The sequence below is a fragment of the Lissotriton vulgaris genome, chromosome 6, assembly GCF_964263255.1.
Source record: "Lissotriton vulgaris chromosome 6, aLisVul1.2, whole genome shotgun sequence".
In the NCBI taxonomy this organism is placed as follows: domain Eukaryota; kingdom Metazoa; phylum Chordata; class Amphibia; order Caudata; family Salamandridae; genus Lissotriton; species Lissotriton vulgaris.
The window spans coordinates 687,049,175-687,074,313 of NC_141694.1; the positions used below are offsets into that span (position 1 = coordinate 687,049,175).

General features: G+C 50.5%; 1 protein-coding gene across 1 annotated transcript in view; it reads left to right on the top strand.

The window, feature by feature from the left end:
- ASCC3 (activating signal cointegrator 1 complex subunit 3) overlaps positions 1–25,139 on the top strand; it is a 2,217,780-nt gene that overhangs the window by 1,853,073 nt on the left and 339,568 nt on the right. Inside the window, exon 33 of the mRNA XM_086926668.1 lies at positions 811–943. Within this exon, the coding sequence (XP_086782794.1) occupies positions 811–943 (133 nt within the window). The remainder of the gene's footprint in view (positions 1–810; positions 944–25,139) is intronic.

The window sequence follows — 25,139 nt, forward strand, 5'->3', positions numbered from 1 at the left end:
TTGGCGAAAAAGGCTTCCTGTTTACCTCATGAATGCCGAGGGCACAAAATACAGATTTCAAGTTGCATTGGGCCGAAGCCGGCGCGCAATCGGAAACGCATGCTGCAGCGCGATGCCTGTATCTTTAAGGGAGCAAGCACTGTGCTCATTTATCAAAGCTCAGCCAGTTATATATGCTAACAACTTGTGTCAACAGCGTCTCCAAAAATGTTTTCACAAATGGGCTCCAAATTTTTGTAAATTATTAGTAAACTAAGCAGAACATGTGTGCTGGATATTAACCCCTTCGAGGCTGATGACGAGCTGGGCTCGTCATGGTGTAGCCTCCTCAAACACTGATGACGAGCCCAGCTCGTCATGTAAAGTGCGTTTTTTAAAAAGTCAGCATACAAGCAGAATAAGAGCAGCGCGCATGTGGTTAAGGCGGCTGCGTATAAGACACCCTTGGGACCCAAGTAAAGGGAAGCAGTGCACAGAAACGAATATGACACGGGGGTAATTTACCAGTGGAATAAGAAATGTGGGCCTGGCTGGGTCAGATGAAACTTGTTCTGACTTCAGCATATCTGCCGCATGGGCGTTTTTACAAACTAGCAGTTGAAATGCCATAGGTGTCGCATTTACGAAACTCTCGTAAATGCGAGACCTATTGCATTGCAAATACTTGTTTAGATTGTGTGGTAAATGCCTTTGTGTAATTGAATGAATAGTAACAACAAAGTAATATGAACTTTAAGATTACAGTTGCCTGATAACATTATAAAGGTAACAATGGTGAAATACATCCATCTTTTTTTCTTAATTTCGTAGATGTGCTGCAGATGATGGGCCGTGCTGGCAGACCTCAGTTTGATGACCAAGGAAAAGCCGTTATTCTGGTTCATGACATCAAAAAAGACTTTTACAAAAAGTTTCTTTACGAACCTTTTCCAGTTGAATCAAGGTATGTGTTTCGAAAGTAAGAATGAAAAGCTAAATGTAATTGTCATCAAAAAATATTTTCTTACGTTACTTTTGTCACCCTTCACTCCTCTGAAATGTTTATCCTTGCGTTATTGTTTTGTTTCTGCATTGTTGTGTTATTGGCTTTAGTAGTTTTTTGGTGTTGTCTTAAGTTGTTTAGTGTTTTACATGGCCCTCATATTGATATCTAGCATGGTTATGATTTTGTTCTTAGGAACACTATCATGTAATTTCTGCATCCACAGCATATTGTAGGCATGGGTGCAGAGGCAAAGGAGCTATCAGCAGGTGCAGTAACTCTGCGCCACATCAAACACCACCCCCAACACTACACAAAAGCACTCTTTGTAAGGGAGGGAACTTCCCGTGACTCCCCTAGACATCACCCTGCAATTGGTGGCAGTCCTTCTGTAATGAGGTTCAAGGGATGACCCAGACCACTGATTTTTGATATGGGAATGTTTATTCTTGCATAAACATAGAAGGTAATGGGTTGGGTTAGAATCCATAGAAATTGTGTAGGGTGCTTGTCTTTCAGAATGGCTTCTGTGGGGTTAGTCCGTCTGAGTCTTCTCTTTCCGTCTGTACTCATCCTCCAGAAATGCCTTCAGGGAAAACATACATAGGGAGCAACTTTAATTTTCCGGCTTGCTCCAAGTTTCAGCATTCCACCACCTCACCGAAATGGGAGAAGACGCATGAAAAGGGGTTTGGGGTCCGTGACCCTTGAGTGCCTGGATACAGTATTGTTGTGAAGAGAAAAGAAGAGTGGAAGATATATTACCTTCGTATAATCTCCTGCAATTAAATCCCGCTAGCACCGTGTTTTATGAGAGGCCCTTGATTCCCCCGTGCAGTGCATTCATACTATGTCAGGGTAGAAAAACGCCTGGTATACCACACCACATTGGCCTTTCCTGGTCTTTAAAACCCCACTAGATAGCCCTGCTTTAGTGCCCAATAAAACACTTGCCGAAAAAAAAACTTTGGTACTCTCCTGAGGAAGTGACTCTGTCCTCGAGGCATTGCAGTCTTGTCCAAGTCGCCTTTCCCTATGGTCTGTTGTATAGCGTCTACTCCCCCAATGGTTGTAGTCATTACTGCCAGTAGATTGGTTTCTTCTTCCGCTCCTTAGCCTCCTGGAGCTTTGGCTGTCCAGCTGACTCACTCTGCTTTGTGTCTCCTTCTCTTGGCCTCCCGCTCTCATCTCCTGAACTCCCGCGGTCCGCCTCCTCCTCAAATCTCTGCTGTTTGGCGTCCTCCTCCTCCTGTGCTGCTTCCTGTTTTGCTTCCTGGTCGTCCACACTCCCTGCTGAGACAGTAGACCTATAAGCGTACCCAGAGGCTTCCGGTGGTGTGGTTTGCTCAACCACTTGAATTTTTCCCTGTTTTTGTCCTAAACCCCCGGGTCAGTTTTCTTTCAGGGCATCTTCTAGGGCACACAATCACAGTACCTCCCAACCAGGCTTGGCCAATCTGGCCATGAGGAAACAAGAGAGTGAGACAAGAATTCCGTATTGCCCTGGCGACTTCCGGGAGGTGACGGGTCTGGAAAGAAAAGGGTTGAAGGGCTAAAATCTATCTAAGCACCCTTGCGTTAGTGTCCTTGTTGCCAGCCGGCCATACCAGAGGAGCATGATCAGTTAACAGGGTAAAGGGACATCCCAACAAATAATACTTGGGGGGCGTGGCTAAGCAAGCCATGATGGCGGACGCGCTCTGCTGAGGATCCGCTACCGGGCGACCCTGCAGTCTACACCATCTCGTCGACCTTGTAAGCCGCCGTTTCTGACGTCGGAGCTAAAGCTGCACCCGAGGATGTTGCTGTAGTTCCATGAACGGCGAAATCCACGGAGATAGCGGCGTAAACAGACCCCGGGCCTGGAACCAACATGGCGGCCTCCCAGCCCTGACCGAGCCCGTCGCTGGAGCTGCTAACCTGATCCATCGGGAAGACCGGCTGACACCCACAAGTTCGAGCGGAGCGAAGGGCAGTGGTGCGTTTGCCCCACATCACAGACTGACGCAACGCCAGGAGCTCCAGGAGACCGGGAATGGCGCATTAACGCCGGTAATATCACTTACATGACTGGCATCGGTGTCTGCACCGCGGTGACCCTGCCCACAGCACGGGAGACGGATCCTGCGGCCAAGAGGACCGGAGGGACCCCCCCCATGAGGACTCCCCCCAAGCTGCCCATCGTGCCAATCACAGCCTGACCCTAAGATGGCGCCTACCGACCAGATCACCTACTGCCTGGATGTGAGCTACTCCGGAGGTGAGCGAGACGCTGACACCTGCTATCCATCGGCCCTCCAACCCTCTTCACCCTTGCTCGCCACCGCGAACCGAGGGGTGGGACAGTCCACGCCTGACCTCACTATGGCGCCTGCAGGGACAGCCCAGGCATTATAACTCGGCCTCCACTGCTTTACCACATCAACCCCACCCATACGAGGGCACGCTTTAGACGCCTCAACTGTAGACATCACAGATTGGACCACCAGTGGGCATCTGGACACCCCCCTCCACGGCGCCACAGGGATTATTGACCACGAACGCAAAGATCGTGGAGAGCCTCCACACAAGGTAGGAAGCTGACACCTTTCGCTGAACCAAGCACCGCATTGAGATCCGGGCTGTTACTACGACTGGCGGTGCGACAGGACAAGCCCCGCAGGGGCGTGGGTGACCTGCGAACTCATTACGCCCCTTATACTAAGCGGTCTACAAACGGGGCAGCAGCCTCGCGAGAGCCCCTAGTTCTGACTCACTCCCCACTGCCTGCACTACCAGGTGAGAGACTGTGCACCCAGAGTGGCAGTATGGGGAAGCCCAGGCCCACGCAGCAGACATCGGTCCCAGAAACGGCACCGGAAAATCAACCTCGCACCAACACACTCACCAAAGCGCCCATGACCCAGCCAGACCCAACCATCTCGGACTAACTAGACCAAGTCCTGGCGGCCATTGAACTCTCTCGGGCCTCCATGGAGGAATGCTTGGGCACCCTGACTACAGACATAAGCCTTATCCGCGATGACCATCGAAAGCTGGCGGACAAGGTGAAGGAGGGGGAAAAATCCCTCGCAGACATGCAGCCCGCTCTTACAGCACAACAACAAACGATCCGCACAGTTCTGGGGCGACTGACTACAGTGGAGGAGCGCATTGACGATTTGGAAGGGCGCTCCCGGCGCTGTAACATCCGCGTGCTAGGCCTGCCTGAGGGGATTGAGGGGACACACCCAACCGAATATATGGAGGCGTGGGTCAAATCTTTCACCCCAACCAAGGACCGCACCACTTTCTTCTCCATAGAGCGGGCTCACCGGTTGCCTGCTGGCAAACCTCCACCCGGCAACGCACCGCGTCCACTTCTGGCGAAATTCCTCCATTTCCAGGACCGTGATGCGGTGCTGCGGGCCGCCAGACGCGCAAGCCCACTCCAAGTGGAAAACAAACACGTCATGATTTTCCCGGACTACGCGAGGGCGGTGCAGAAGCTGAGATCCTCTTTTCTCGAGGTAAAGCGCCGGTTGCGGGCAAATGACATTCAATACTCCCTGTTGTATCCTGCCCGTCTCAAGGTGATCCACGCAGGTACCAAACACTTCTTCTCCGCCGCCGTGGATGCATGCGATTGGGCGGACCGCCACTGCACGTTAGACCCTACAACGGAAGCACCACGTGGGCGCACCCAAAGGCTAACACGTAACAGGAAACGTGCCACACAGCCACCACAAACGCAGAGAAGCCAGACCTGGAGAGAGTCCTCGGGGCGCTGCACGACTGATTCCCCCGACCTGGAATAAATCATACAGGAACGTCGCAAGGCCATCCAAGCAGTGACTGATTTAGGGACCCCCCCCCACTCGAAGAGGATGTTAAGGGGATCCCCCACCTTTTCTCGTCCGGGAGCGACGATGACAGCAATGAAGCCCGATCCACTGCTAACTCCATCACCTTGACCCCGGCTATTCCTCGAACTGGTGACGCTATACCCTGAGGGACCGCACAAAGAAGGCTGAGCACTACTCTGACTAGATAGACTAATTGAAGCGGCCCTTCCCAAACAATGGCGGCCTCCATCTCGCACCGCAAGATGACCGACTCACTACCATCTCACTCGACGATCAATGATCCTTCCAACGCCCCAGCAGACCAAGCCTCGCAGGCGCGAGCTACCACCCCCACGCATTTACTGTTCGCTCTCCGGTTACATGGGAGCTCGTTTGGACGTGTCGAATCCGCCGATACGTCCCAGGTATTGGGACTGTTTCCCCACCAGTTACATGTTCTGTTTCCCCAGTTTGCGTCTACCCTACACCACATAGGGGGCACAACTTTCAGGGACACCAGCATAATTTGGTGGGTGGAGATGTCAGACATATGCGGGGACCACAGGGCTAGACCACCTCGACACATCTGTCCTCGCCACTCAGCGTCACACTACGGGGCGCAAGCCGTGATTCTCAGACTTCCCAATGTCAAGTGCTGACGTTAGCATCCTAACCCTGAACGCAAGGGGCCTCCACACACCACGTAAGAGATACGCCACATATGCCTATATTAAACGCCAACAAATGGACATTGCACTCCTACAGGAGACGCATATCACAGCACCAGAAATTGACAAACTACGAACCCGGTGGCACAGCACCATATGTGCCACATCATACTCAGCTTTTGCACGGGGTGCGTTAATTTGGATTCGCCCGGGCACTCCTTTTCTGGAAACGTGTGGAGTGGTGGACAGGGAGGGCAGATACGTCCTGTTGGAGGGGGTGCTCGATGGCCAACCTATCCTGCTGGGCAGCACATACGCGCCCAATATCGAACAAAACTGGTTCTTGGATTCCCTCACTAGCGTTCTGGCCCAATTTACGTCCATCCCGGGGATCCTGGGGGGTGACTATAACTGCGTGCTTGACACTACTCTTGATAGATCACACTCACCCCCCGCACACTCTCCGGCCCTTAAACAGACGGAACGCTTCAGCCGCTGGGTTGCTCACTGGGCGCTGGAAGACGCATGGAGAGCGCATCATCCTCACACACGACTTTATTCATTTCACTCCATTCCCCACAACCTACGAGTCCGCTTGGATAGATTCTTATGCACCCCGTCACTGATCCCTAAAGTCCAACACACGGATTATCTGGGCCGTGTCCTCTCTGACCACGATGCACACATATTGCGCGTACAATGGAAACCTCCCCACCCCCCGGTACCGACATGGAGCCTCCCCAGGGTCTGTCTGACGGACCAGGTATTCAGGCATGACGATGCGCAAAGCATTCAGGAATTTTTCACTCACAATACAGGATCCGCCTTCTCTAGATTAGTCGAAAGGGATGCTTTTAAGATAGTGGCTCGGGGAGAATGCATTAAACAAATAGCAGGGGTTCGCCGCACACTGGAACGCACACTCATCGACACTGAACGCAAGCTGGCAACACTTACGAAACAGGAAGACGCTGACGTGGCTACATTAGCCCAAGTGGCGGAGGCTAAAGCACAATATTCCTCTGCTCTAGCGGACCTGCGCAAATACAATTTTAGATGCCTACGCCACTCGCATGCACAAAGATCGGGACAAGACGGGCACAATTCTTGGATGGTTAGCAAAGCAGGATACAAACACCAAACCCATCACTGAGATAATAACTCCCTCCGGGGACCTAGTGCGTTCCCTAATAGACATCCTTACTGCTTTCCAAAACCACTACACCGCAGTGTATTGCACCCCGCCGCATCTCTGACAGGAGAAGATAATCCACTTCCTAGACCCGCTGCTCCTCATAGCATCACAGACGCGAACAAGGCCACACTAGATGCAAAAATAACAGCGACTGACATATCGGGCGCGGTCCGTGCGTTAGCTCGTAATAAGGCGCCAGGACTGGACGGTCTACCTCTCGAGTACTACAGCACGTTTTCTACCCTATTGATCCCTCCGCTGACAGAGACGTTCGCGGAGGCCTTGGAGCGTGGTAAGCTCCCTATGCGAATCGGTCATAGTGACGTTCCTTAAGCCCCCAACAATTATCATCTTACCGCCCCATAACGCTCCTTTCCGCGGACTGCAAAATCTTAGGGAAACTCCTGGCAAACTGATACGAACAAATTCTATGCCCCTTGATCCACCCGGACCAATGCGGGTTTGTCCCCGGCAGGAACACATCCCAAAACATTCGACGGTTATTTCACATCCAAGATCAGGTCAAGGACTTGTACCCCCATGCGGCCTGTATAATCCTCGACCTGGAAAAACTTTTGCCACCCTTACGTGGCCCTACCTCTTCGCTGTCCTCCAGCGGGCGGGTCTAGGTCCTACTCTACTTCGCTATACGCGCTTTCTGTACACCAACCTCACATCTCGGGACAGACTCGGCCGATACATTTTGCCTCCATTACGCGTTGAGAGGGGTACTAGACAGGGCTGCCCCCGATCGCCTCTAATCTTTGCCCTAGCTGTGAAGCCCCTGGCGATCCGTTTGCGCCGGTAGGGAACTACATGGGGGATACCCATAGCTGACAGTGTCCACTGCGTGTCTCTCTACGCGGACGACCTCCACCTGTACATCCAAGACATTACAATGGACTTGACACCCATATGGAGGACCCTGACTGAGTTCGCGGGGGCGTCCGGGTTGCAGGTGAATTGGGATAAATCCACGGTGTACCTGCTACACCACTCTCTCACGCCGTGGGCGATCCGGATAGGCACACACACCCTGCCGCGGAACACGAGCGCCCCCCGGTACCTCAGTGTTCGCCTTTATCATTCCCCTACGGACATGTATGAGGGCAGTCACCGCAAGGTGTTAGCAGGAATCAGGGCGTCAGTAGGCTTCTGGAAGAACCTCCCTTTGGCCCCGATCGGTCGTGTAGCAATAGCCAAGATGATAATCGTTCCCCGATTATTATACTGCTTTACGAATCTACCGGTTATCCCACCCAGGACCTTCTATCGTGAACTCGACACTCGCCTTCGGACACTAATTTGGGGGGCGGGTTGACACAGGATAGCTCTCGCCAAATTGCAACTCCCCACTACGCAGGGCGGTCTGGGCGCCCCGGCCTTCGAGTCATACTTCCTAGCGGCGCAACTCCAATGGCTGTCGTATAAGACGGCGAATAGATACACCGGGGAAACACACACCGCACAGGGACCGATACCTACTCCCGAACTATGCCGTTTGTTACTCCCGGGTGCCAAGCCGCAACAGACATATCCATTGCAGGTGACGGTAGCTCGCCGCTGTATGCTAAGAATCCATCGCATGGCACCAACGACTCCATGCTACTCCCCTCGGCTGCCGCTGGTCGGCTGGCCTAGGCAAGAAACCTACTTCCCACGCGACGTGTCTGGACGGACTGCGAGCTGACGGAGGCAGAGGGGCTCTTCGCGGACGGGCAACTCCGCCCCTACAACCAGCTGATAGACGACTATGACCTCCCCCCGGGACAATTCTTAACACCCAGTCAGCTCATACACAGCTTTCGTCCGTACCGTGACCTCACAGTGGTCGAGCCAGCGACACACCCAGTAGTCCACACCATCCTATACATGGGAGTCGGGCGTCACCTGGTCACCTGGCTCCATAAAGCCATAAGGGAACTCGCACATAAACTATTGCATGATCTCCGGGCCACCTGGGAGGACGAATGCGGATGACAGTTGCATGACAGAGAATGGCACAGGGCTTTAGAATTCCCGAAGAAAGTGTCCAGGAATGCACGCTTCAAAAACATAAAATTCTACATGTTGCATAGGGCATACCAGACTCCAGCGTGCCTCCACCGGTTCTACCCAGATTCACTGTTCCTATGCCCCAGGTGTCATTCCCCTGATGCACACTTCCAACACATGTTCTGGGGCAGCTTTGCCTTGCAACACTACTGGACCACCATCCTAGATGCAGTCCAAACACTCACAGGTCTTACGGAGCTGCACTCGTGGGAAGCAGTGGCACTTAGAATCTTCCGCAGACCAAAAACACACAAAGTGCAGGTACGCTTCGCAGCTCTATCCCTACTGTTGGCCAAAAGGAACATCGCCATGCACTGGTGAGCAGCGTCAGGGCCCCCATTAAAAGCGTGGGTGGGAGCGGTGCAGAAATGGGCGAAAGCCGAGGAGGAAAATCTGAGTGAAGAGGAGGCGAGAGGGCAGAGGAAGCACCCCATATCAATGGAATAGGCCATGTTACTCCACCAATTCCAACAAAAGCACATACACACGGCCCCGGTCACTCCTCACAGCGCTCCTGCAACCCTGACAACGCAAACCTCATAATAGAGCGTACGCATGGCGACCTCCCCTGAGGCCCCCACCAAGTCATTCAGTGCAACTTACACGTGCTGAGGTGCGCTGCCGCCCCCTGCTACGCCCCGTGACATCCCTAATTAGACATCCCCGATATATATATAGGTCTGCAGTACAGAACCACCCCGATAGATAGCTGCTGACACAGTCCATAAGTCCTCCACGCGATCCACTCCCTGCACCCCCCTCTTTTTTTTTATATTCCCCCCCTCACATTACATACCCGGTTTATCACCCCTAGTTCTTCCCCCCAAACTCGCTTTACGGCAAGGACAAGTGGACTAATGATTCATGTACTCCTACATGATACAGGCGATGTGTCCGCTAATCGACCGCCTACACTCTGGTTACTTGTACATTCATGTCATACTGTACTGTGAGCATATTTGAAAAATGTTAATAAAAATATATTTTTTTTAATCCCAACAAATAATACTGTAGGGCTTCAACAGACCACTTGATCGCGAGGCACTTATTTTCGGTGGTGGGGTAGTGACCCTCGTGAGTTAGCAACTTGCTGCAGATGTAGACCACTGGGTGCAGATAAACCGACTGATCTGGTTGGGCCAACAAAGCCCTTAGACCTTTATCAAGGTGCCCATCTGTAGAACAAACTGCTTTGCAAAATCCGCACAAACTAACATTGGACGTTTACACAAGGCATTCTTCAACCAGTCATAACTGTTCTGATGAGAAAGAGACCAAACCGAGATTTTGTTTGGCTGTTATTTTTGTAATAGATCCATCAAGGGGGAAGCCATCTCTGAAAATCTAGGGATAAATCGACTGTAATATCCTATGAGTCCAAGGAAAGACCTGACTCCCTTTTTGTCTACGGGCCTGGGTAGGTCTTTTATCACCTGTACCTTGTCTACCTGGGGGCTGTCTTTCCCATCTTTTACATGGTATCTCAGATACTTCACAGAGTTGGTGGTGAGGTTACACTTATCTGGGTTTGCTGTGAGACAGGCGCGCTGGAGGGTAGTGAGCAATGCCTTCAGGCGTTCGAAATGCTGATTCCAGGAGGGGCTACAGAGGACAGTGTGATGCAGGTGGTCGGCTGCGCACTCATGATAGGGCCTTGCAGGACATCCATCAGTCTCTGAAAGGTACCGATTGCTCCAGGCAAGCCAATGGGAAGGACCCTGAACTCATAGAGGCCTGTTTTCAATCATTTTTACCCTTTTGTCAAGTCCAGGGTGGTGAGGTAGGTGGCAGACCCTAGATTCTCAATAAACTCATCCACCCTATGCATGGGGTATGTATCGAATTTAGAGAGGCAGGTGGAAATCTATGCAAAAACGTATAGTGCCGTTGAGTTTTGGCACTAGCACTACGGGGAACACCAAGGGCTACTGGACGATTCTTTTATCCTCCCTTCTAGCAGGCTGGCCACTTTGTGTTCAACAGTCTGCCTCCTAGCTTCTGGAATCCTGTACGGCCGTAAGCTTATCCCCAGCCGTTCTCTGTGTGTAGGTCATGCTCTACCATGGTGGTTTCCCCTGGGTGCGAGGGAAGAAGTCTGGTTCTGTTCCACCAAGCTGAAGAGTTGTTTTCTCTGCATGGTACTCAAATGTGTTCCTACTCATGCCTCTTCTGTGCTGAAGGGTTTTTACTCTGGAGGGAAGGAGATCTCCAGTGGTTGTGTATTGATCACTAAGAGAGGCAGATGAGAGGTACTCCCTGGACCGTGATCCTCTTCCCATCTTTTGAGAGATTAATAAGGTATATCTGCCATTTTGCTGGACAGTGAGCTACTAATCGGTAGGTCACCGGAGTGATCTGTGCTGTTACTGTAAAAGGGCCCTGCCATTTGGCTAAGGGCTTGATTATGATCTTGGTGGACAGGGTTACTCCATCACAAATGTGATGGATATCCTGTCCACTATATTACAAGTCCATTATATCCTATGGAACTTGTAATATAGTGGACTGGATATCCGTGATGTTTGTGACGGAGTATCCCATCCGCCAAGATCGTAATCAGGACCTCAGAGTTTATTATTAGTAGACGGTAGGAAAATCAATGCTTTTTTGCCCACTTGTAACTCTCTCAGTTTACTGTGGTGGTCATACCCCTATAGCTGTCTCTCCTGTACTTTCTCTGTGTTGTTGGACCTCTTCCCAAAACGTTTTGTATCTCTTCGGCTCTCTGCATACTCGAGTAGACCCAGCCCTCCGCTGCCTTGTCTAGAAGGGTCCTAAGTTATCTAGTATTATGGGTGTCTTTCATAGATTCACATGCCTGAATCATTCCCCGTCGTCGAGACGGGAGTCTCCGGTACATAGAAAAGTAATGTCCTATAGACATACATAGAGAATAGTAGGCCTAAAGGCCTCACCTTAGTAACATATCCATGTCCTTTTGTAAAAAGGACCAAACTCTAGAGAAGAGCCAATCAGCTATCACCTCCCTCTAGAACCTTCCTGGCAGGAGCCTCAGTCCCTCAGATTTTCTACCGCACGTTGTGCCAAGGGAGTCTCCTCTGAGCTCTGCTCAGATTATGTGTTTTTTTCACTTCATTAAATGACTTTGTTGTCAAGGATTCTTTTCTATGGATTATCTTCAATTACTCCAGTATTGGAACTTTCATAGATTCCCATTGCTTGTATCATTCCCCGTCGTCGGAATGGGAGCCTCTGTAATAATATATATATATATATATACCTAGGTAAATACACCCTAATAGGTGTAAAAAAGGTAAAAAATTAGGCCTAGGCCTCATTATCTTTTGCAGCCTATTGCTGTCATTATGTAAAAAGACCCAAAGTCCCCTTAGCAACCAATCAGATCAGCCTCACCCTGTAGAACCTTCCTGAGAAAGCTCAGAGCCTCAGATTTTCTACCGCTTCGTTGGTGACAGGGAGTCTCCTTAGAGCTCTGCTCTAACTTCAACTTGAGGTACTGTTTAAACAGTTTTCTTTAAGGATTTCTTTCAGCTTTGTCATGGCTGATAAGGAAAAGAAGAGCCTTTTCAGGTCTTGTGCCACTTGTGGCAAAAAACGACTTTATACAGAGGATCAACATCAAGACTGTATTTACTGTCTATACCCAGACCATAAGGTTGATAAGTGTAGTATATGCAGGAGAATGTCTGTAAAAACCCTCCGTGATCGTGAAGGACGGCTGCTTCTGTGGCTCAGGAAGTTGGAAAGGAGGGATGAAGTAGTGTCTGGTGATGAGGAAGATGCCAGATCAACATCTTCAAAGACTTCATTGAAGAGGGGCGGATCGTCTGTGGACACTTCAACTGAACCCCCCTTAAAGGCTGTGCGTTTGACCTCTGATAGGTCTGGCAAGCCAGGGCCTATCGAATCTCCTCACGTGAGTGTAAAGGAGAGGGAAAGGCAGGCACTGCAGGTGCAAAAGGCTAAACTGGATGAGAGCTCGGCTGGGCCTTCCCACCAGGTTAAAGTAGCCAAGTCCGTCAAAAAACCGACTGTAGAGGCCTCTACAGGGGTCAAAAAGGACTCTAAAGCATCTGAGGTGATTTTGTCTCCTCAGTCGTCGACGAGCCACCCAGCGACGACGAGGACGACGACGAGAGCGTCGACGAGGACCTCGATGTCGATTCCGTCGACGAAGACCGGATCGACGACGGCGTCGTCGACGATGACCACGTCGACGGTTACCACCATCCCGTCGACGATGACTATTCCGTCGACGGTGGCAATCTCGATGACGACGATTCCGTCGACGAGGGCGACGAGCCCGTCGACGACGACAGCTCCGTCGACGAGCTCGTCGACGGTGGACCCGTCGACGATGACAGTCCCGTCGACGATCCCGTCGACGGTGGACCCGACGACGATGATGGTTCCGTCGACGATGCCGTCGACGGTGAAGGGACTCTCGTCGACGATCCCGTCGACGACGATTCAGAATAAGGTAACGGTGGATTTGTTTTCAACGCCGTTGACGACAGGAGCGCCAGAAAACAGCAGAAGGAGGAGGATAACCCCAGATATGACTTCTCCAAGGAAGGTACCATCATTGCCTCCACCCCTTTTGTTGGATGAGGATGACTACTCAGAAGAGGAAAATGAGATGTATGGGGATGCTTACAGTCCATCACAATTGAATCTGAAATACCATGATTCGGATTTGGATGAGGAATATTATTATCAAAAGGAACAACGGCCAGAGAGACAGGTTGCATACCAAGATACCCAACCACAGCAGGGCATGGTATCGATGCCTATGAGTCTTTTGACAGACTTGAGGGCAATGCTGGAGGAGTATAGGAGCAAGAAGGGGTCGCAACCTGTGGAAGGTCAAGCACAGGTTCAACCGCAGGTGGTGGCAGCACAGTCAGTGCGGCCTGCACAGGAAGAACATGAGAGGGCATATCCTCCGCAAGTCCAGGTGGATACCTCGGATGAAGATGAAACGGGGCAAAACCAAGATCAAGACCAGGAGAGTGAATGGAACCAATATATAGCTCCGGATCCGGCTTCACCAGTGCCAGACCCGGTCGACTCGCCTCCGGCTGATGTAGGAGGTTTCTTCAGCCTGATGGAAAGAGCCACAGCGCGCTTTAAGTTAGCGATGCCTACAACATCTACGGATTGTTTTTTATACGATTTCAAAGAGGCATACCGTAAGGCCGTGCGCTCGATTCCCATTGTGGAGCACATATGGGAGGAAGGGAAGAAAGTGATGCAGACCCCAGCGACGGTCATTCCAACTCTTCCGCGCTTGGAGAAAAAATATAAAGCTCCGGATGACAGTCCCGCCTGTTTGATTGGACAACCTAGACCTGACTCGGTCATATCGCAGGCGGCACAGAAGAAATCGCGGAATCCTTCGGCCACCCTCACGACTCCGCCGGATAAGGAGGGTAGAAGGTTGGACAACGCTGGGAAGCGTTTTTCGTCGATGGCTAGCTTGCTGGTCAGAGCGGCGAATGCCTTGGCGATCCTAGCAAGGTACGACCGCCAGATGTGGAGTGATGTGGCACACTATGTGAATCTGCTAGCGGATGACCAGAAAGCGGAAGCACAGAAACTTCTGGAAGAGGGACAACGTTCCTCTTCGGAAATGATTGACTGCGCGATGGACATCGCCACCATCTCTTTCCGTGCCCTAGGCAGTGCAGCGGTTCTTCGGCGACAAGGATGGCTGAGAGCTACATACTTCCGGCCAGAGGTCCAGAATAGGATTTTGGATTTGCCCTTCGACGGGGACATGTTGTTTGGGAAACATGTCGACGAAACCCTACAGGGTATAAAGAAGGACACAGAGACAGCAAGGGCTCTGGGGAACCTGCAATATAGAAAAACACCGTTCCATGGAGCACGAGGAAGAGGTTTCTCTTCACCCAGAGGAGGTTATCAGCAACAGCGATATTCACAGCAGTCGCAGTCTTACAGGCCCCAGTATGGCAATCAATACTATCAGCGGCAGTCGCAATCCCAGTCTTTCTCTCGCCAAAACGCTCGTGGACGACAGGGGCGTCAGGGCAAGGACGCTGGCAAGCGTCAATAGCGGCCTCCCGACTCTGCCAACTGTTCCTCCGCTTCTGGGATCTCCAGTGGGCGGCAGGATATCACAACATCTGAGCAGCTGGGAAGAGATTACATCGGATCAGTGGGTATTAAATATCATCCGGAATGGGCATACTCTAGAATTCCAGGACTTTCCACCTACAAGAGCTCCCCACGCCACTACTTCCAACCATCTGAACCTTCTTCAAGAGGAAGCTCAACAAATGCTTCAAAAAGGGGCGATCCAGCGTGTTCCCCTATCACAAAGGGGAGAAGGTTTCTATTCCAGATTTTTTCTGATCCGAAAAACAAAACAAAAGTGGCGTCCTATCCTGGACTTGAGGGAGCTCAACACCTATCTCACGAAACTATCGTTTCGGATGATTTCACTCCAGGACATATTGCGCCTCTTGAACCCAGGCGACTACATGGCAACATTAGACCTGGAAGATGCCTATTTTCATATCCCGATCCATCCAGCTCACAGACGTTTCCTTCGCTTTACAGTAGGCAAGAGTCACTTCCAGTTCATGGTGCTCCCATTTGGATTAAAGTCCGCTCCTCGGATATTCACAAAGGTGCTGGCACCGGTAGCGGCATTTCTGAGGAGACAGTCGCTGGAAGTATTCCCGTACTTAGACGACTGGCTGCTGAAGGCCCCAAGCTTGCAAGAGGCATCGAAGGCAGTGGACACGTGCTTGAACCTCTTTATTCATCTGGGTTTACAACTCAACAAGGAAAAGTCAGTTCTTCAACCTGCAAGTACGGTGAAGTTCTTGGGAGCGATACTCGATACTCAGGAGTGCAAAGCCTTCCCATCGGAAGAGAGACAGATGAAACTCATATCGTCAGCCACCCGTTGCCAAAAGAGAAGTTGGATGACGGTCAGGATGTACAAATCTCTTCTAGGGTCGATTTCATCCTGTATTCAATTGATTCCGCATTGCAGACTGCGAATGCGCCCCCTGCAGGAGGAGCTGGACCTTCAGTGGAGACAAGTAGAAGGTTCGTTCGACGACAGGGTGACGATAACCCAGCGGATGAAACGGTCGGTTTCATGGTGGATGAAAAGATCTCACCTCACTGTGGGACTCAGTTTCAAGGCTGCAAGGGCTCCTCAGGTCATTACCACGGACGCTTCTCTTCAAGGTTGGGGAGCGGTCATGCAAGACCTCCAGGTCAGTGGTCACTGGACTCCGGAAGAACGTCGTCTACATATCAACGTTCTGGAGCTAAGGGCTATTCGACTGGCAATGTTGGCTTTCCTCCCAAGGATTACAGATTCAGCAATCCTGGTGCGGACGGACAACACCACCGCAATGCATTACGTCAACAAGCAGGGAGGCACAAGATCGCCACTGCTTTCACAGGAAGCCCAAATACTGTGGGAATGGGCGATAGCGCAGAACATCACACTCGTAGCAGAACACCTTCCAGGAGTATGCAACACGAAGGCGGATACGCTAAGCCGCCTGAGAGCAGTCTCGCACGAGTGGGAATTGGAGGACGCAGTGATCAAGGACATCTTCTCCCGTTGGGGGAGACCAGCGATCGACCTGTTTGCAACACCGGAGAACAAGAAATGCCGGTGTTACGCAAGCAGGGAACACCATCGAGGGTCACTGGGGAATGCCCTTTCGATGTCCTGGTCAGGCGCGTTTGTTTACGCCTTTCCGCCATTTCCCCTAATTCCTCGAGTCCTCAAGAAACTCAAGATGGACAGGTGCAGGATGATACTAATAGCGCCTGCCTGGGCTCGCCAATTTTGGTACACGGAGTTGCTTCTTCTATCAGAGACACCACCCATTCATCTGCAACCCAAACTGACACTTCTGTCTATGTACAACGGCCAAGTTCTTCACCCGAACCCGAGCTCGCTTCAGTTGGCGGCTTGGCTCCTGAATACAGAGAGTTTAAGGATTTAAACATCCCAGAGGAATGCAGGACCATCTTGGCACAGGCACGAGCCCCTAGCACTAATAAGACATATAGAGCGAAATGGAAGAGGTTCCATTTGTGGTGTCAGAGGGAAAAAGTACATCCTTTCTCGTCAGCTCCGCATCAACTCTTACCATATATTCTTTCATTGGCACAAGCAGGTCTGGCTCATGCTTCTATCAAGGTCCACTTGGCAGCTATTTCCAGGTATAGGAGAACAAGATCGGGTCCCTCTCTATTATCAGCGAGAGTAATCAAACAATTCCTGAAAGGACTGTTTAGAGTTTTCCCGCCAGTTAGGCCCCCACCTCCGGTGTGGCACCTGAATGTGGTCCTGGCTCAGCTAATGAGACCGCCATTTGAGCCAGTACATAAAGCGGACCTGAAGTTCCTATCATGGAAAGTGGCGCTTCTTTTGGCACTCACCTCTGCAAGGAGAGTAGGAGAGCTTCAGGCTTTAACCATCAAAGAACCCTTCTTACAGTTCAAGAATGATACAGTTATCCTGCGGATGAACCCCAAGTTCATTCCGAAGGTACCGACAGACTTTCATCTTAACGAGCCAGTGATTTTGAAATCTTTTTTTCCTCGGCCTTCAACCCAGGCTGAGAGGACACTTCATTCTCTGGACGTTCAGAGATGTTTGAAATTCTATCTACAACGCACAGCTGGATTTCGAAAGACACCCCAACTGTTTGTGGCTTTCGGAGCCCCAAGGAAAGGTTTTCCTTTGTCAAAACAAGGGATATCTAGATGGATAACTAGTGCGATCCGGTTCTGCCACCAGGCGGCAGGCAAACCTTTACAAGGACAGGTGAAGGCACATTCCACAAGGTCGGTCTCAGCATCAGCGGCGCTGTTTGCTGGAGTATCTATAAAGGACATCTGCAGAGCAGCCACCTGGAGCAGTACGCACTCCTTCACGAGACATTACTGCCTGGAGGCGGCTGCAAAGGAGGATTCGGCTGTAGGACAGGCAGTCCTGAGAAATCTCTTCCAATAAGAGGTGAGCTTTCCTCTCTTCCCTCCTCCTGTTTTTTCAAACATTTCGTTTATTATGCTTTGTTACTGCTTTATAGTTGTTATACTCTGTGATGTCATTAGCTTATAATGATTCTGTACTGTGCACGAAATGTTTGAGGTATGCTAACTGCTATCTACTCTGATACAAGCAATGGGAATCTATGAAAGTTCCAATACTGGAGTAAGAAACAAGTTACTTACCTGTAACTTTAGTTCTCCAGTATTGGTAACTTTCATAGATTCCCATGCGCCCACCCGCCTCCCCTGGGAAAGCTCACTTTAGGGCTAGGTGATTATGTGGCAAAGCAACGGCTACGAAAATCTGAGGCTCTGAGCTTTCTCAGGAAGGTTCTACAGGGTGAGGCTGATCTGATTGGTTGCTAAGGGGACTTTGGGTCTTTTTACATAATGACAGCAATAGGCTGCAAAAGATAATGAGGCCTAGGCCTAATTTTTTACCTTTTTTACACCTATTAGGGTGTATTTACCTAGGTATATATATATATATATATATTATTACCGAGGCTCCCATTCCGACGACGGGGAATGATACAAGCAATGGGAATCTATGAAAGTTACCAATACTGGAGAACTAAAGTTACAGGTAAGTAACTTGTTTCATACATTCTTTAAAGAAGGTCTGGTAAGGAAGAGGTTGCTCTGCTCTGATCCTCACACCGACTGCATTTACTGTCTATACCACAGGCCAAAGACTGAAAGTCTGTCGCACTTTCTCAAGTAAGTTTTTGAGACACTAAGACCAGAAAGGAGGTTTTTTATTTTCTCCAGTGACTGAGATGAGGCGGCGTCCTCAACGTCTAGGAGACCTCAAAAGAGAAGAGAATCTCCTCAGACTCATTCCTCAGGGAAACGTCCTGAGAAGGCCCTCAAAAAGACCACTCATGGGTCTTCTGGGCACAGTCCTTCAAAATCTCCTCACTCTGTGGAAAAGGAGAGTAAAGGACTTGCTTTTGGAGAAAAATCATGTAAAAAAGACGACTTCTGAGCCGTCAAAATCACCTCCTCTGGTCATAGGACCCTTCAGAAAGGCGTCTTCTATACCGTCTGAGGTAAAGACTAAGAAGCCAACCTCGTCTACGATGGCCTCGTCTACGATGGCCTCGTCTACGATGGTCTCGTCTACGACGGCTCATCTACGATGGCTCGTCTACGATGGCTCGTCTACGATGGCTCGTCTACGATGGCTCGTCTACGACGGCTCATCTACGATGGCTCGTCTACGACGGCTCGTCTACGATGGCTCGTCGACGACGGCTCGTCGACGATGAGAGCGTCGACGACGAGAGCGTCTATGACTGCTAGTCTACGACGGCCTCATCTACGATGGCCTCGTCTACGACGGCCTCATCTACGACGGCCTCATCTACGATGGCCTCATCTACGATGGCTTGTCTACGATGGCTTGTCTACGATGGCTTGTCTACGATGGCCTCATCTACGATGGCCTCATCTACGATGGCCTCGTCTACGATTGGCTTCGTCTACGATTGGCTTGTCTACTATGGCTTGTCTACGATGGCTTGTCTACGATAGCTCGTCTATGACTGCTCGTCTACGACGGCCTGTCTACGGCGTCGACGTTGGCCTTGTCTACGATGGCCTTGTCTACGATGGCCTAGTCTACGATGGCTTCATCTACGAGGGCTCGTCTTCGATGGCTCGTCTACGATGGCTCGTCTACGATGGCTCGTCTACGACGGCTCGTCTACGACGGCTCATCTACGATGGCTCGTCTACGACGGCTCGTCTACGATGGCTCGTCGACGACGGCTCGTCGACGATGAGAGCGTCGACGACGAGAGCGTCTATGACTGCTAGTCTACAACGGCCTCATCTACGATGGCCTCGTCTACGATGGCCTCGTCTACGACGGCCTCATCTACGACGGCCTCATCTACGATGGCCTCATCTACGATGGCCTGTCTACGATGGCCTGTCTACGATGGCTTGTCTACGATGGCCTCATCTACGATGGCCTCATCTACGATGGCCTCATCTACGATGGCCTCATCTACGAAGGCCTCATCTACGATGGCCTCATCTACGATGGCCTCATCTACGATTGGCTTGTCTACTATGGCCTCATCTACGATGGCTTGTCTACGATGGCTTGTCTACGATAGCTCGTCTATGACTTTTCGTCTACGACGGCCTGTCTACGGCGTCGACGTTGGCCTGGTCTACGATGGCCTTGTCTACGATGGCCTAGTCTACGATGGCTTCATCTACGAGGGCTCGTCTTCGATGGCTCGTATACGACGGCATCGCCATCGACGGCCTCGTCTATGACTGCTCGTCTACGACGGCCTGTCTACGGCGTCGACTATGCCCTAGTCTAGAATGGCCTTGTCTATGATGGCCTCGTCTATGATGGCCTCGTCTATGATGGCCTAGTCTATGATGGCCTCGTCTACGACGGCCTCATCTACGATGGCTCCTCTGCGATGGCTTGTCTACGACGGCTTCGTCTACGATGGATCGTCTATGGCGTCGTCTACGACGGCCTCGTCTATGACTGCTCGTCTACGACGGCATAGTCTATGACTGCGATCTCGTCGACGGGCTCGTCGACTAGGGAAATTCCGACAATTCTGGAATCTCTTATATGGTGGTAGAGAAGGCTGCTCAACGTTTTAAGATCTCAATGGCCTCTCAAGAACAGGTCTGCTTCTTGTATGACTTCAAAGAACCTCTCAAGAAGGTATTAAGGTCATTACAGATTATCGATTACCTATAGTCAGAAGGGGTATAGGGCGCCAGATACAGCACCGGCGTGTTTAACAGGATATCGTAAGCCGAACTCTGTAGTGGCATAGGCGACCCAGAAGAACTCCAGGAATCCTTCGGCCCCTTTGTCGCTTCCTCCTGATAAGGGGGGAAAAGAGTGGACAACATTGGGAACAGGTTTTCCTCAATGTCGGCTATGACGGTAAAGGCCGCGAACGCCCTAGCGCTCTTGGGACGCTATCATAGACAATTGTGGGCACACATAGCCCCATGCCTGTCGGAATTGCCAGATTCATCCAAAGAGGATTCTGCTAGATGGTGAAGCATCGGCGTCAGAAACTATAGACTGCGCGATTGATATCGCTATGACAAGGTTCCGCCAGTTGGCTGGAGCAGCAGTCTTGCGGCTCCAAGGATGGCTCTTTCCGTCCCGAGGTGTAAACAAAGATTCTGGACATGCCATATGATAGCCAGTTGCTATTTGGCACAAACAATTAACGAAGCAGACACTGCAAGAGCTTTGGGCACTCTTCAGTATAGGAACCAGTCCTTTAGTGGAAATGGAGGAAGAGGGCGGTCTTCCTACAGAGGAAATTATCAATACAAGTCTTCCTGCTCTTCAGGCCAGAGTAGACCGCAATACCAACAGCGCCATCAACAGCAAAACAAGCAATCCCCTTTTGGGAAGTCGTCCTTTCAAGGTAAAGGACAGCGAAAATATAGGGCTGCTTCTACGAGAGATCTCGATTATGCTGTAGAAGGGAGCAATAGAGAGAGTACCTCCACCTCAGAAGGGAAAAAGGTTTTATTCCTGCTTCATTTTGATCCAGAAAAAAGTCAAGAAGTGGAGACCAATCTTGGACTTCAGGGCCCTCAACAAATTCCTAAAGAAGCAGTCGTTTCGCATGGTAATCCAGGAGGTCTTGCAACTACTGGAAGAGCAGGATTTTTATAGCGTCCCTAGTCCTACAGGACGCTTACTTCCATATTCCATTTCACAGGAATCATAAAAAGTACTTGCGATTTGCAGTAGTGGGCAGACACTTGCAGTTTCACGTTCTGCCTTTCGGGCTCAAGTCTGCACCGCGCATCTTCACGAAATGTCGTTCCCCGGTGGCGGCATATTTCAGACAGTACCATCACCAAGTCTTTCCGTATCTGAATGGCTGGCTGTTCAAGGCTCCATCCTTAGAAGACGCGTCCAGGTCTCCCAAAGCCTGTTTAAAGCTTTGCGATTGCTTGGGTCTCACCCTCAATCAGGAAAAATCAGTCCTACAACCTTGTCAGTGCATCAGTTTCCTAGGTGCAACCCTGGACACACGGTCAGCAAAAGCTTTCCCATCCAGAGAGAGGATGAACAAGCTCCTTGCACTAGCTGCTATAGTAGCCTCGAAGAAAGTCTTAACAGTCCGCCTCTTCAAATCCCTCCAGGGGATGATGTCATTGTGTATTCCTCCGGATTCCTCACTGTCGACTAAGAATGAGACCTCTACAGGAGGCGCTCTCGAAGCAGTGGGTCCAATGCACAGGGTCATTCGACGACCACATAAGTGACTCCTCAGATGGTCGGAGCCCTGCAATGCTGGTCGTCATCTCAAAACCTGTCTCAAGGCTTGCCATTCCTGCTTCCGGCTGCCCCTCATGTTGTCACAACAGGCGCCTCCTTGAAAGGCTGTGGAGTTTTTCTGCAAGAGCTACAGATAAGCGGAAAGTGGTCTCCTATGGAGAAGAAACTACATATCAATCTGCTCGAACTGCGGGCGGTCTTCCTGGCCCTTCAAGCTTTCCTGCCAAGAATAAAACATTCCCTGGTGCTCATCTGGACAGACAACACCACGACTAAGCACTACCTCAACAAAGAGGGAAGGCCACGCTCGCTGACACACTCTCGCGGGTTGCAACAAAATCTGGAATTGGCTCATACTCCACAATATAACCCTAAGGGCGGAATATGTCCCAGGCACGGACAATGTGCTCACCGACGCGTTGAGCAGGCAGAAAACATCGTCACACGAGAGGGAGCTAGATCAACAAATTATCGACCAGATCTTCTCCAGATGGGGCACGCCGCAAATCGATCTATTTGCGACGAGAATGAACGCCAAATGCCCACACTTCGCAGGTTGGCATCCCTAGTCAGGGTCTCTAGGGAATGCATCTTCCATTGCATGGCACAACGTCTTTGCGTACGCCTTTCCGCCATTCCCGATGCTTCCCAGAGTCCTCAGGAAAATCTAGGTGGAGCCTTGTACTCTAATTTTAATAGCCCCAACCAGGCCGAGGCAACATTGGTTCACAGAGCTCCACCGTCTATCCCTGGAGCCGCCGGTCCACCTGCGGCATTATCTATCTCTGCTTACAATGAACAACAATCAAGTTCAACATCCGGATCTGAAGTTTCTCTGGTTAGCCGCCTGGCTCCTGAGTTCAGAGAGTTCCACAATCTGAATATTCCACAAGACTGTAGACATTCTTGCCAGAGCAAGGGCGTATAGCACGACCAAAACGTATTCCCTGAAATGGGAGCGCTTTTGTGTTTGGTGTGCAGATCACGGAATTCGGTCTTTCTCCACATCACTGGAGCAACTTTTACCTTATCTATTACATCTGGCACAGTCGGGCCTAGCCCACTCCTCCATTAAAGTACACTTATCAGCAATATCTTGTTATAAAAGAACTTCAACGAGTCCATCGCTTTGGTCAAGCGGGTTGATTAAGCAATTTCTAAAACGATTATACAGATCTTTCCCGCCAGTAAGGATGTTGCCACCTCCTGGCATCTCAATGTGGTTCTTATCCAGCTCATGAAACATCCGTTCGAACCAGTACACAGAGCTGACCTAAAGTATGTCTCGTGTAAAACAGCACTCCTCCTGGTGCTCACATCTGCAAGGAGGGTCAGTGAGCTACAGGCGTTTTTCAATCCAGGATCCTTTTCTACAGTTTAAAAACGACAGAGTAATCCTGAGAACCAATCCTAGGTTTATCTCAAAAGTCCAGTCGGACTTCCACCTAAATGAACCTGTGGTTCTGCGTTCCTTCGTTCCAAACCCAAGCACGGCAGCTGAAAGATCGCTGTTTTCTTTGGATCTCAAGCGATGCTTGTAGTTTTACATTGACAAAACGAAAACATTCAGGAAACCTAACCAGCTATTCGTAGCTTACAGCAGACCTAGGAAAGGTCTACCGCTTGCCAAGCAGAGCATCTCCAGATGGATTTCTACAGCCATTGCTTTCTGTCATGACCAAGCCGGACAGCCATTGCATTCCAAAGTGAGAGCGCACTCCACAAGAGCTATGCCCACTTCTATGGCTCTCTTTGCAGGGGTGCCAGTCATTGACATTTGCAGGGCGGCAACATTGAAGTCGCTGCATACCTTCACTAGGCACTACTGCCTGGATACGGAGCTGATGAATGATGCAGCAGTGGGACAAACAGTGTTACGCCATCTATTTCAGTAAGGTGAGCCTTCCTCCGTCCCTCCATCCTACTCTGGTATGCACATTTCTTTAGTAATACTTACTGTGGATGTCTAATGATGGTTCATGCTCGCATGGTGTCTTACCTAAGGACTTGTATAGGCTGTTCCATCAGAAATGTGCACTCTGCATTGCTTGCTACTCTGATTCAGGCATGTGAATCTATGAAAGACACCCATAATACTGGATAAGAAATGCGTTACTTACCTGTAACTGCAGTTATCCAGTATTGGTGTCTTTCATAGATTCACATGCAACCCTCCCGCCTTCCCTGGAAGGACTCACCTAACTCTCTGTGTTACGCCTACTTAGCTTAGTGCGTACGAAAATCTGAGGGACTGAGGCTCCTGCCAGGAAGGTTCTAGAGGGAGGTGATAGCTGATTGGCTCTTCTCTAGAGTTTGGTCCTTTTTACAAAAGGACATGGACAAGGTGAGGCCTTTAGGCCTACTATTCTCTATGTATGTCTATAGGACATTACTTTTCTATGTACCGGAGACTCCCGTCTCGACGACGGGGAATGATTCAGGCATGTGAATCTATGAAAGACACCAATACTGGATAACTGCAGTTACAGGTAAGTAACGCATTTCTTGTCTGCTAAACACAAGCTGGCCTGGACTGTAACACGTGGAGAATTGAGCGTGTGTATGTATTGTATACAGTACTAGAGGCAGTTTAGGGTCCCATTCCCTCCCTGTTTCGGACACCAGTATTTTCGGACGGTTTTGATGGTACAGTTGTACCTTTCCACAAGACTATCGGTTTGCGGGTGGTACTTTGGGTGATTCTTAACAAGTGACATATTTGGGCCATGAGTCTAAACATGAAGGGGGTTCCCTGGTCCTTGAGGAGTTCTTTGGGAAACCCCACTCTGGAAAAAAACTGTCATTGCCTGGACTACTGCTTTGGTGGTCATGCTGGAAAGGGGAATTGCCTCGGAATATCGTGTGGCGTAGTCCATGAACACTAATTTATACTGGTGTCCCCAGACAGAGGTCACCAGGGGACCTATCCGATATATGCCCACTCTTGAGAAGGGTCTATCTATATTGGGCAGGGGTCTCAATGGGGCTTTAATCGAACGGGGGTGGGGGTTAACCAGCTGACATCAATCACAGGCTGCACAGAATCTGAGGATATCCGAGAAAACCCCGGGCCGGTAAA